General features: G+C 34.9%; 2 protein-coding genes across 2 annotated transcripts; both read left to right on the plus strand.

Moving 5' to 3' along the window:
• Positions 1–473: 473 nt before the first annotated feature.
• On the plus strand, positions 474–8,840 carry LOC149909820 (uncharacterized). Its single transcript, XM_090119923.1, has 5 exons — positions 474–680; positions 763–1,001; positions 7,238–8,122; positions 8,299–8,457; positions 8,548–8,840. The coding sequence occupies exons 1-5, from the start codon at positions 480–482 to the stop codon at positions 8,810–8,812; spliced, it is 1,749 nt and encodes a 582-aa protein (XP_089976049.1). The 5' UTR covers positions 474–479; the 3' UTR covers positions 8,813–8,840.
• Positions 8,841–10,649: 1,809 nt separating this feature from the next.
• Positions 10,650–12,222, plus strand: LOC149909821 (esterase FE4-like). Its single transcript, XM_090118163.1, has 2 exons — positions 10,650–11,845; positions 11,931–12,222. The coding sequence occupies exons 1-2, from the start codon at positions 10,917–10,919 to the stop codon at positions 12,211–12,213; spliced, it is 1,212 nt and encodes a 403-aa protein (XP_089974289.1). The 5' UTR covers positions 10,650–10,916; the 3' UTR covers positions 12,214–12,222.
• Positions 12,223–12,250: the final 28 nt, after the last annotated feature.

The following is a 12,250-nucleotide window of genomic DNA, read 5'->3' on the forward strand; positions in this document are numbered from 1 at the left end:
CACTCGCTGTAGTAACCATACAATTTTTGCACCATGAGTTCTAATTTTGACATATGTCATAGTTTATAACTATTCGATGATAGATACGTCATTCACGGAAAATAATCTCGTGAACTATTCACGTTTACTATTGTAGTTACGTCAGACGATTTAACTATGTCAACTCATGGTAGGGGTACTGGTATGGTGACACTCGAAATAATTGATTTTCGATTTTTCTCCGGTCACTTGTTAACAGGTTCAAAAACTGCACAGGTCAAGTCCTATACTCGTTTTTACATACCAACAGGTGTACGGTACCTAATGCCAGCCACTCACTACCTACATAAGCGTGGATGAATCATGATTGGATGTCACTAATACCACAGATAATTTGTTAAGCACTAAGCAGTCTTATCATCATCATATCTTTGATAATAGAACTACTTCAACTTCATATATGAATTAGCTTTTAATTGAATTGAAATATTTCGCTAATCATGACATTACCAACTTCTGTGCGGATAATTTTTTATTTAAGTATATCACTATATTATTGTTATGCTGAAATTAATTCAAATTTTCGTGTAGTGCAAACGTCGCAAGGACCAGTTCGGGGTTATCTGGACGCTAATGGAGAAGTGTTTGAGTTTTTTGGTATTCCATATGCCAAAGCACCCACAAATACTGAAAAATTTAAGGTAACCTGAATTTCGTACGTGATGATATTATATTCAAGGTGTAATTTTTAACGAAGTACACGTATAACGGTTTCTGTTCCAGGCTCCTCTTCCTCCAGATACATGGGATGACATATACGAGGCAATCAATAATGAAATAATATGCCCTCAACCAGATTTTTATACGAATATACCAGATAATGCTATTATTGTTGAGGATTGCCTCGTTGCTAATGTATTTGTACCTAATACCAATCTTGAAAATGCTCCCGATATAGTGATAGTTCACGGTGGTGGTTTCTTTATTGGCTATGGAAATATGTATTCTTTTAAAAGTTTAATGTACCTAGTGCTTAAATTTAGATATAAGTACTAACTATAATAATATTAACTATATACCTAACACGTGTAACCTAGTTTTGTATCTATTTAATAAGGCATCTTTTATATCAAATATACAGTATTCATTTGGCAGTCCTAGTGTTTCAATCCTCTCCCGAGGCACCACCTTACATGGCGACCCTGCCTAAAGTTGGTGCACGCGCGCGTGTATTTTGACACCGGCCGCCGCGTCGCCGATTTACATATATGGTACTGTGTGTTCTCGGCCCGAGCAAATTAAAGTATTAAAAATGAGTATATTAAAATCTTTTGAAGGCAACGCAAGTGTGAGCTTCAAAAAATGGGGAAGCAGCAGTCCAAGGAAGACTACATAGTTATAGCGCAAAATTCGGCAGGGGGCACGAATAGTGCGCCAGTTGACCATTTTGAAAACTATTTGAAGACATCAAATATATTGCTATATATAATAGTAATCTGCTTGACTTTGGGTATTATTTATGGAGTATTCAAAATATACAGAAAATGCCACTTAAGGTGGATACGACAGGAGGTTGCGAATAGCAGCAGGGAGCGTCGTTTTCGTTTCGACGGCGCCAGGCGTACCCCGACTTGAAAATCGGCGAGAACGAGAACGAAGTGTAGTGATGTAAAAGTGAAAAAAAAAGCAAACAAATATTTAATAATAAGTGTAATGTGAGCGTGTAAGTGTTTTCGTGAAAATTCGGCAAAGTTGATAAACATGATATTTAGTGGACTCTAAGCGTATAGTATTATTTACTATATATAAAAAAAAAAATGTGTATGTTATCGAATAGATAGGTATTAAAAGTCATGTATGTCATGTAACCTAAATATAAAAGATGACAAAAATTATAATCAAATGTAGTTAAAAATATTATTCTAACATAGTGTAATGTGTATACTTACTTGTATTTTATAATAAATTTTACAGTTATTGTTAAAATATGCTGAGAAACGAGGTCTTCAATTCTATTCAGGTATGTTAATATATTTTTATTATCATTAATTATATTATGTACTGTTAAACTCTATGGCAATATTTTTAAAGAAATTATGTGATGATTTGCTAGCTATTAGAACATATTTAATTAAAATAGGACCTTCTAGACGACAGGGTAAAATATTACAAACAAAACTAGGCGAAGCTAAATGTGTCATTACAAAATATAACAACTACATAGGTAGTTTGGATAAGCAAAGCTTAGGAGAGGATGAGCTTATTGTTTTTAAAAAATATTGTGAGGATTTGAAGAAATTATTTGCGGAAATTACTGAATTGTGTCAAATTTCAGAGAATTTTAAGAGTTTTTCAACAATGGATAAATTTGACCTAAAAGTAGCTTTGAGCTTATTGCCAGTAATGAATGATGAATTGTCTAATTTACGACAACTTATCGATGGAATTGAATACTATAGTTCGGTTCTAAATGATGAGTCACAGTCGCATTTGATATCTTTTGTTTTGAAAAGCCGTTTGTCGCAATCTGCTAGGCTAAAATTACAAACAAAGTACGATACTGTTCCAAATCTTTTAAATGATATGAAAATGCTTCTTTTACCTAAAAAGTCTACGAGTGCTTTGCAAAAACAATTTTTAAATTGTAAGCAAAATGACGCGTCTATTGATGCGTTCGGAAAAACTTTATCCGAATTATTCGTTGAACTTACAATTTCTCAATCCGAAGGCAATGAGGAAAAGTTTAATATTTTAAAATCAATAAATGAAAAACAGGCAATTCGGCAATTTAGTGACGGATTGAGAAACCGTAGGATTGGCACCATTATTACGGCGCAGAGATTTGAATATTTGAAAGATGCGATTCAAGCCGCAATCGACGAGGACGTTTCAGGCTCAAGTTCAACCGCTGAAGTGTTAACACTAAGACATAATAATAATCGTTTCTTTAAAAACACTTCCAGGCCGCCTTCTCATCAGAACACTCCAAGAGGTGCGTACAACAATAATAATCGTTGGCAAGGCAACAACTGGCGACAGCCGCCTACCAGCACCAGACAATGGTTCCAGCAGCCTCAATCGCAGCCACGGGGAGCGCCCCGGGGCAGAGCGTCATATCGAGGTAGAACTTTTAATAATAATTATTTTAGGGGTCGTAGACCATTCAGAGGACAGATTCGTACAGCAGTGACTGACGAGTCACAGCCTCAATCGAGTTCATCCACTCAGAATTTAGAAACTGAAAATGAGTTTTTTCGTGCCTATAACATATAGTATTTTAGCTAGCGATAGTAGTTATTACATAGAGTTATTTTATAAAAACAGTCACGTATTTAATTGGCTTATAGATACGGGAGCCTCAATTTCGGCTATTAAATATAAACATGTTTTAGATTTTGACATCCCAATTAACAAAGAAAATATTACAATAAATGGGATAGGTGGAAAGGTACAGGCTATCGGATATGTATGTTTACAGTTGACGATACACGGGCAGTGTATTAGTCATAAGTTTTATGTATTTGACACCTTGCCTTGTAAGTCGCACGGTATTCTAGGGCAGGACTTTTTAGGAAAGTATGAAGCGGTCATTGATATGAAACATAATAATCTGTCACTATGGATTAGTGAATCTAAACAAATATCTTTGCAATTATTAGACTCGTGTAGTAATTTATTATCGTTACCTGCTAGGTCAGAGTCGATTCATTTTATTAATACTAGTTTAACAGAGGAATGTTTGGTATGTACGAAAGAGTTGTGTGAGGGCGTATTTATTGCGAGTATGATAGTACATCCAATTGATGGTAAAATACCAGTCCGAATTTTGAATTCGACCTCGAAAGATATAACTTTGTCTGAAATTAAACTTGATATACAAAATTTGAAGGAATATAATATTTGTAGCTTTGATAAAATTGAGAAAAATGCATCGCGAGTTAAAACATTATTTTCAAAGTTGAATTTAAGTAACTTAAATAAAGAAGAAAAAATTAATATAGAAAGTTTATGTGCTAAGTATCCCGATATATTTTATTTGGAAGGAGACAAATTATCAACCACTGATATTTATCAACACTCAATTAAAGTAAAACCAGATATTCAGCCAATTTTTTCAAAGCCTTATCGATTGCCTCATGCATTGAAAAATGAAATTAATAACCAAATTGATCAAATGTTAAAAGAAAATATTATTGAACCATGTCAAAGTGAATGGTCCAGTCCAATTTTGTTAGTGCCAAAGAAATGTGACCAAAGTGGAAACAAAAAGTGGCGTTTGGTTATAGATTACAGAAAACTAAATAACAGTATACATGATGATAAATTTCCTCTTCCAAATATAACGGAAATTTTAGATTCTTTATCCGGTTGCATGTATTTTTCTCATTTAGATTTACATCAAGGCTATTATAATGTGAGCTTGGACCCAGACAGTCGCAAGTATACTGCTTTTTGTTCGGGACAGTTTCAGATGACTAGAATGCCTATGGGCTTAAAGACCAGCCCTAGTTCATTTTCGCGCATGATGACTATGGCGATGACAGGGTTAACATATGAAAAATGCTTAGTGTACCAGGACGATCTAGTCTGTTTTAGTAGGGACTTATCTAGTCATATCAAAAATTTACAGTCTATTTTTGAAAGATTACGAAAAGTCAATCTAAAGTTAAATCCGCAAAAGTGTATTTTCTTACAGAAGGAACTGCTTTACTTGGGTCATATTGTATCAGCAGAGGGTGTTATACCAGATTCGGATAAAATAGAGATTGTTAAAAACTACCCGGTTCCTACTAAAGTCGATGAAGTCAAAAGATTCGTTGCCTTTGTGAACTATTACAGGAAATTTATTCCTAATTTTGCAACAAAAGCGTATGCGTTAAATAGTTTGTGTCGGAAAAATGTAACTTTCAAATGGGATAAAGAATGCCAAAAATCATTTGAATTATTGAAACAAAATTTAATATCCCATCCTGTATTACAATATCCTGATTTTTCAGAGTCTAATCAATTTATTCTACAAACAGATGCATCAGGATACGGCGTAGGTGCAGTTTTGTGTAATAGCGACGGTAGGCCTGTAGCGTATGCTAGTCGTAGTCTAAATAAAGCAGAAAAAAGGTATCCGACTATTGAAAAGGAATTGCTTGCGATTGTATGGGCTGTAAAGCATTTTCGTCCATATTTGTATGGAAGGACATTCAAAATTCAGACTGACCATAAGCCACTTATGTATTTGTTTGGAATGCGAGATCCATCTAGTCGTTTAATTAAATTTAGATTAACGTTAGAGGAGTACGACTTTGTAATTGAATATTTGAAAGGGAAGAATAATTCGGCCGCGGATGCACTTTCACGTTTGCATTTAACTTCCGAGGAATTGAAAGAGATGAATGAAACGGTGATGAATGTAATGACGCGTGGTCAGTTGGCTAGACAACAACGGGATGCTATTATTTCTAAGAACGATTGGCCTGATCAACCAAAAGTTGTAGAAATACATAGTAAACCGAAATATTTCACGGAGTTACGTTTCATAAGCGCTTATGAATTAAATCGATATCGTAAAATGAAAGAGATAACGTATGAGAAGGGATGTTTGAGTTATGTACCCTCAATGAATACTATTTTTATTAATTTAGCTTCTCGATCGCAATTATCGCCAGGCGAATTTGTGAGAGAGCTAGATATATTTTGTAGGAAAATAAATATTAAAGAAGTATACTTCATCAAATCGGAGAAAAATAATATATTTGTGGAAAAGTTAATAAATGAGATAGATAACATAAGTAATTGGTCCGGACCACGTATATGTATTTTAAGGGGAACAAAGAGAATAAGTAATAAAGACGATCAGCGTGTAATTTTAAATGATTTTCACATATTACCTACAAGTGGACATGCTGGCATAAGACGAATGGTAAATAACATAAAGAAATATTATTTTTGGCCAAGATTAGAAGCTGATGTTGTAGAATTTATAAAAAGGTGTGATAAATGTCAAAAACAAAAACATTCCTCACACTATACTAAGGAGCCTATGACGATAAGTTCAACGGCAAGTTCGGCGTTGGAGAAAATATATTTAGATATTGTAGGACCGTTAGATAGAGATTACGATAATTACGTATACATTTTAACTATACAATGTGAGTTGAGTAAGTACATCGAGGCTTATCCATTAACGTCAAAAAGGTCGAGTGAAGTAGCTAGGAACTTTGTTAACAATTGGATTCTCAGGTATGGTATCCCGAAGGAAATTGCTACTGACAGAGGTACGGAGTTTTTATCGGACACAATGAAAGAGGTTTGTAAACTTTTGCATATTAACAAGCTGCAGTCAACCGCATATCACCATCAAAGTATCGGTGCCTTGGAGAATTCGCACAAACAATTGGGTAACTACTTGCGAATACAGACAGGAAATCACCCAGAAGCTTGGAGCACGTGGCTTCCATTTTGGTGTTTTTCCTATAACACTGCGGTACACACAGAGACCAAGTTTACTCCCTATGAGTTGGTGTTCGGTAAGAAATGTAATTTACCATCAAATTTGCAATCTGCACAAGTTGAGCCTTTGTACAATTTTGATAATTATCCTTTAGAACTCAAATTTAGAATACAGACCTCACAAAAAGAGGCGAGAGAAAATCTTATATCTAGTAAATTGAAAAGAAAAGAAAAGTATGATCGTAATATTAATCCGGTTACTTATAAACCGAATGATTTAATTTTAATAAAAAATGAAACAGGCAATAAGTTTCAAAACATATATTTAGGTCCATATAAAGTAGTAAGGGAATGTTCACCCAATGTAGAAATACTTAAAGATAATAAAAACTATGTTATTCATAAAAACAGAACCAAAATGTATTTTGAACCGATTACCTAATAATTTTGTTAAAAGTTACGGTTTTAAAAATGTATTTTGAACCGATTACCTAATAATTTTGTCAAGACGTTTATAATATTATGTACTATTTAGTTTGTAATGGAAATAATTATGATAATAGGACATTGTACTGTATGAACATAAGTAAGCTAAAATAAAATAAATTGTTAGTGTTTATTTTATTTTTTTTTATTGCGGTGGAGATGAGATGTACCTAGTGCTTAAATTTAGATATAAGTACTAACTATAATAATATTAACTATATACCTAACACGTGTAACCTAGTTTTGTATCTATTTAATAAGGCATCTTTTATATCAAATATACAGTATTCATTTGGCAGTCCTAGTGTTTCAATCCTCTCCCGAGGCACCACCTTACAAAAACCACAGATATGGTTGTCGTTACTTTCAATTATCGTCTTGGACCACATGGATTCTTGTGTTTGGGTACAGAGGACGTTCCCGGTAACGCTGGAATGAAAGACCAAGTTGCTTTGTTACGTTGGGTACAGAAAAATATCAGATATTTTGGCGGGAACCCAGAAGATGTCACTCTAAGTGGTTCTAGTGCGGGTGCATCGTCCGTTGATTTATTAATCGTATCTAACTCTACACGTGGTTTATTCACCAAAGCTATTCTGGAAAGTGGATCTAATACTGCTGCGTTTAGCATTCAATCAGATCCAATAGAAATAGCAAAAGAATATGCCAAGTTATTAAACTTCACAACCGTTGATGACATTCAGGCATTAGAACAATTTTATAAAAATGCTTCCTATGATACTTTAATTTCAGCTGATGTTATGTCTAGATCGGACTCCACATTTCTAATATCCCCATGTGTTGAACGTGACATAGGGCAAGAAACGTTTCTTACTGATAGTCCAGTAAATATTTTGAAAAGTGGTAACTATCAAAAAGTACCGATGTTAAACGGTTTTGCGAACATGGAAGGATTGTTTCGAATATCGCTATTTGATCTTTGGAAAAATCAAATGAATGAAAACTTTTCAGATTTCCTTCCAGCTGATTTACAATTTCAAAATAAGGAACAGCGTCAAGAAGTTTCTGAGATAATTAAATATTTTTATTTTGGAAACGAAACAGTGGGTGAAAAGACAGTTTTAAACTACGTCGACTATTTTACGGATGTTATTTTTGCCTATTCAATTTTAAGGACGACAGGTCTACAAGTAGCGGCGGGTAACGATAAAATATATCTGTACGAGTATTCCTTTGTCGACGAAGACACACCTGGGGCCTTAGACAAAGTAACAATTACAAAACGATAACGAAGTTAGAAATCGCAAAAATGTATGGGATTGACATTAGATAGACCACGTGATCTAACGCGGCGTATGTCAATCCCATACATTTTTGCGATTTCTAACTTCGTTATCGTTTTGTAATTGTTACTTTGTCTACAGGCCCTTATGTTCCATACACAAATGTGCGTGGTGCAGATCACACCGCCCAAACGATGGCGGTAGCTGACTCATTTATAAAGGACGAAACGGAATTAACTCCTGAACATCGGGAAATGAAGAGACAAATGCGAAAATTATGGGCCAACTTTATCACCACCGGGTAAGAACGTATATACCTTGCTATAAAACAATTTCTCTTAGAGATTTTATTTGAATCGACATTTTTAAATTGAATTAAAAACATTTACAGAATGCCCGTACCAAATGCAACGGAGTTTCCAAGTTGGCCGGCGGTGGGCGACGACGGCTCCCCATACATGGCTCTCAATTTACCCCTACAATTAAAAGGATCATTGCTAAAAGAACGAAGAATGTTTTGGGACGACATATACGCTAAACACTATCTTGAACCTAAATCACCATCTGCTCGAGGGAAAGCAGAATCCAACAAGATGCCTTTTAATATATTGTTATATATTTGTATAGCAAGTGTCATGATTCAGGGATCATTTTAGTCTCAATAATTTATTTTAGTTTTCTTGCCATTTTGTTTTGTTTTTACTTTTTAATACGTAACCCGTATCTATTTACCAACATCAGCTGTTGCTCACATTCACATATTAATAACTGTATCTATCATACCTACATATACATATTTCTATTTGGCTTGTTTATTATATAATGACCGATTATTTATAATATATACTTACTACTTAGTTATAGTTACTATATCGATTTTAATTTTAAAAGACACTTATTATTTTTTTATACTAAGGCGTAAAAATAATAATAATTAACTTAAATAAACAAATTAAATATTTCAATTATATTTCATTAGATATGTTACAGTCAAAACCCTGAACCAGTCAATATCCTTATTGACGGTTATTAAGGTTATTGACTAAGGGCGTCGGTCAATATCCTTATTAACTGACAAAATCAGTTAATGAGGTTATTGACTGACACCCTTAGTCCATAACCTTATTGACTGATTTAAAGAGCAGACATTCAGTCAATATAGATTTTAACCAACGTACTGAATAAATTTTAAAACTTAAATCTTTCTGTAATGGGCAAGTAAAACAATAGCGAGTCGGTTCTGGTACTCGCCGGCCGCTGCCGCGGCACGCTCGCTTCGCTAGCTTGGCTCGTGCGTGAGGATCGCAGTTCAAACCTAACCTAACCTACTGGGTCGAATTTGACACTTAAACCTTTCTGTAATGGGCAAGTAAAACTCGCTATGGTTTTACTTGCTTATTACAGAAAGATTTAAGTGTTAAAACTTAAAATCTATTCAGTACGTTGGTTAAAAGTGACTTTATATTTCATTAGATAGGTTTTAACTTAAAACCTATATTGACTGAATGTCTGCTCTTTAAATCAGTCAATAAGGTTATTGACTAAGGGTGTCGGTCAATAACCTTATTAACTGATTTTCTCAGATAAAATCAGCCAATAAGGATATTAACCGACGCCCTTAGTCAATAACCTTAATAACCGTCAATAAGGATATTGACTGGTTCAGGGTTTTGACTGTAGCAGATATAAGGAATGAAATAATAATTAAAATGACTTATTTCCGATATCTGTGTAAACCAATTATTTTATCTAAGATAATACCTAATAATGTTTATCCTGATTGCCTGATATACGAAACATCTTTTCTTATCATTTATGACGAATATCTAATAATAATTCAAAACATTGTGTTCATGAAAATATCTAAGAATATTTTTTATTTACACACTATCACAAAATTTAAAATAAACTCTTCAATTTGATAAGGACAGAGATCGCCACGAGCGACGCGATGGACGGACACATCTCGCTCACATCTCATATAATGGAATTATAGGTTAACTACAATGTTAAGACCTATTTATTGTGCGTATTCAGCCAGCGATATATTCAAAACGCCGTCATATAATATATGTATAAAACAATATAAAATTTTCTTATGACAATGTTAGTCCAAAATGGCTGGAAAGATTCTCATCAAACCTATATTATCAAACCTATAGATATAGATCTACCCCGATCTGAGAATCGGCCAACATCTATTTTTCATATCTCTATGATAAGAGTTAGAGTAAGTCCACACGGACGGTCGCGTCAGCGTTGCGTCGTCGTAGCGCTGTCGCTGCGTCGTTTTACATACAAATAACCAAGGTGTTCACACGGCGCGCTGCGGCGCGCAACGCACACGTGACAGACAGCAGCCCCCGAGACGAAGCGGGAGGGGGTGTCAGCGCTCAGTTGTAGTTGTACGCTGCGATGGCGCAGCGCCCGTGTGGCTGGCTATGCGTCAAATATTTGCGTTGCGACGACGCGACGCTGACGCGACGTCAGATTATAATATAAATATACCAGAAGATGCCATTATTGTTGAGGATTGTCTAGTTGCTAATGTATTATTAGTACCTAAAACCATTATTGAAAATGCTCCCGTTTGAGTGATAGTTCACGGTGGTGCTTATGTTCTTGGCTCTGGAAATGGGTTAACTTTTAAAAGTTTAATGAAAACTGCAGATATGGTTGTCGTTAATTTCAATAAATTATCGTCTTGGACCACATGGATTCTTGTGTTTGGGTACAGAGGATATTCCCGGAAACGCTGGAATGAAAGACCAAGTTGCTTTGTTACGTTGGGTACAGAAAAATATTAGGTATTTTGGCGGGAACCCAGACGATGTTACTCTGAGTGGTTTTAGTGCAGGTGCATCGGCCGTTGATTTATTAATAGTATCTAACACTACACGTGGTTTATTCACCAAAGCTATTCTGGAAAGTGGATCTAATACTGCTGCGTTTAGCATTCAATCAGATCCAATAGAAAAAGCAAAAGAATATGCCAAGTTATTGAACTTCACAAACGTTGATGACATTCAGGCATTAGAGCAATTTTATAAAAATGCATCCTATGATACTTTAAATTCAGCTGATGTTATGTTCAGATCAGACTCCACATTTCTAATATCCCCATGTGTTGAACGTGACATAGGGCAAGAAACGTTTCTTACTGATAGCCCAGTAAATATTTTGAAAGGCGGTAACTATCAAAAAGTACCAATGTTAAACGGTTTTGCGAACATGGAAGGATTGTTTCGAATATCGCTATTTGATCTTTGGAAAAATCAAATGAACGAAAACTTTTCAGATTTCCTTCCAGCTGATTTACAATTCCAAAATAAGGAACAGCGTCAAGAAGTTTCAAAGAGAATAAAATATTTTTATTTTGGAAACGAAACAGTGGGTGAAAAGACAGTTTTAAACTACGTCGACTATTTTACGGATGTTATTTTTGCCTATTCAATTTTAAGGACGACAGGTCTACAAGTAGCGGCGGGTAACGATGAAATATATCTGTACGAGTATTCCTTTGTCGACGAAGACACACCTTATGTTCCATACACAAATGTGCGTGGTGCAGATCATTGCGCCCAAACGATGGCGGTATGTGACACATTTGCAAAGGACGAACTAACTCCAGAATATCGGGAAATGAAGAGACAAATCCGAAAATTATGGGCCAACTTTATCACCACTGGGTAAGGATTAATACTTATTAAACAATTTCTCTTGAAGATTTTATTTGAAATGACATTTTAAAATTAAATTAAACATTAATTACAGAATGCCTGTACCAAATGCCACGGAGTTCCCAAGTTGGCCGGCGGTGGGCGACGACGGCTCCCCATACATGGCTCTCAATTTACCACTTCAATTAAAGGGCTCATTGCTAAAAGATCGAAAATTGTTTTGGGACGACATATACGCTAAACATTATTTTGAACCTAAATCACCATCCGCTCGAGGGAACGCAGAATCCAACATGATGCCTTTTAATATATTGTTATATATTTGTATAGCAAGTGTCATGATTCAGAATCATGTTGGCTTCAATAGTATATTTTAGTTTTCTTGTCATATTGTTTTCTTTTTAAAGTATACAC

This window comes from Colias eurytheme, chromosome 3 (genome assembly GCF_061535395.1).
Source record: "Colias eurytheme isolate Ceu_HAF_F1 chromosome 3, ilColEury1 Martin Lab GWU primary, whole genome shotgun sequence".
NCBI lineage: Eukaryota > Metazoa > Arthropoda > Insecta > Lepidoptera > Pieridae > Colias > Colias eurytheme.

Bases quoted from the DNA above. Each gene is read 5' to 3' on its own strand.
- LOC149909820 (XM_090119923.1), top strand. From the start codon at position 480: ATGACATTACCAACTTCTGTGCGGATAATTTTTTATTTAAGTATATCA. The intron at 8,123-8,298 runs ACCTGGGGCCTT...TTTGTCTACAGG, and splicing joins TCCTTTGTCGACGAAGACAC to CCCTTATGTTCCATACACAA. The intron at 8,458-8,547 runs GTAAGAACGTAT...AAACATTTACAG, and splicing joins GCCAACTTTATCACCACCGG to AATGCCCGTACCAAATGCAA.
- LOC149909821 (XM_090118163.1), top strand. From the start codon at position 10,917: ATGAAAGACCAAGTTGCTTTGTTACGTTGGGTACAGAAAAATATTAGG. The intron at 11,846-11,930 runs GTAAGGATTAAT...CATTAATTACAG, and splicing joins GCCAACTTTATCACCACTGG to AATGCCTGTACCAAATGCCA.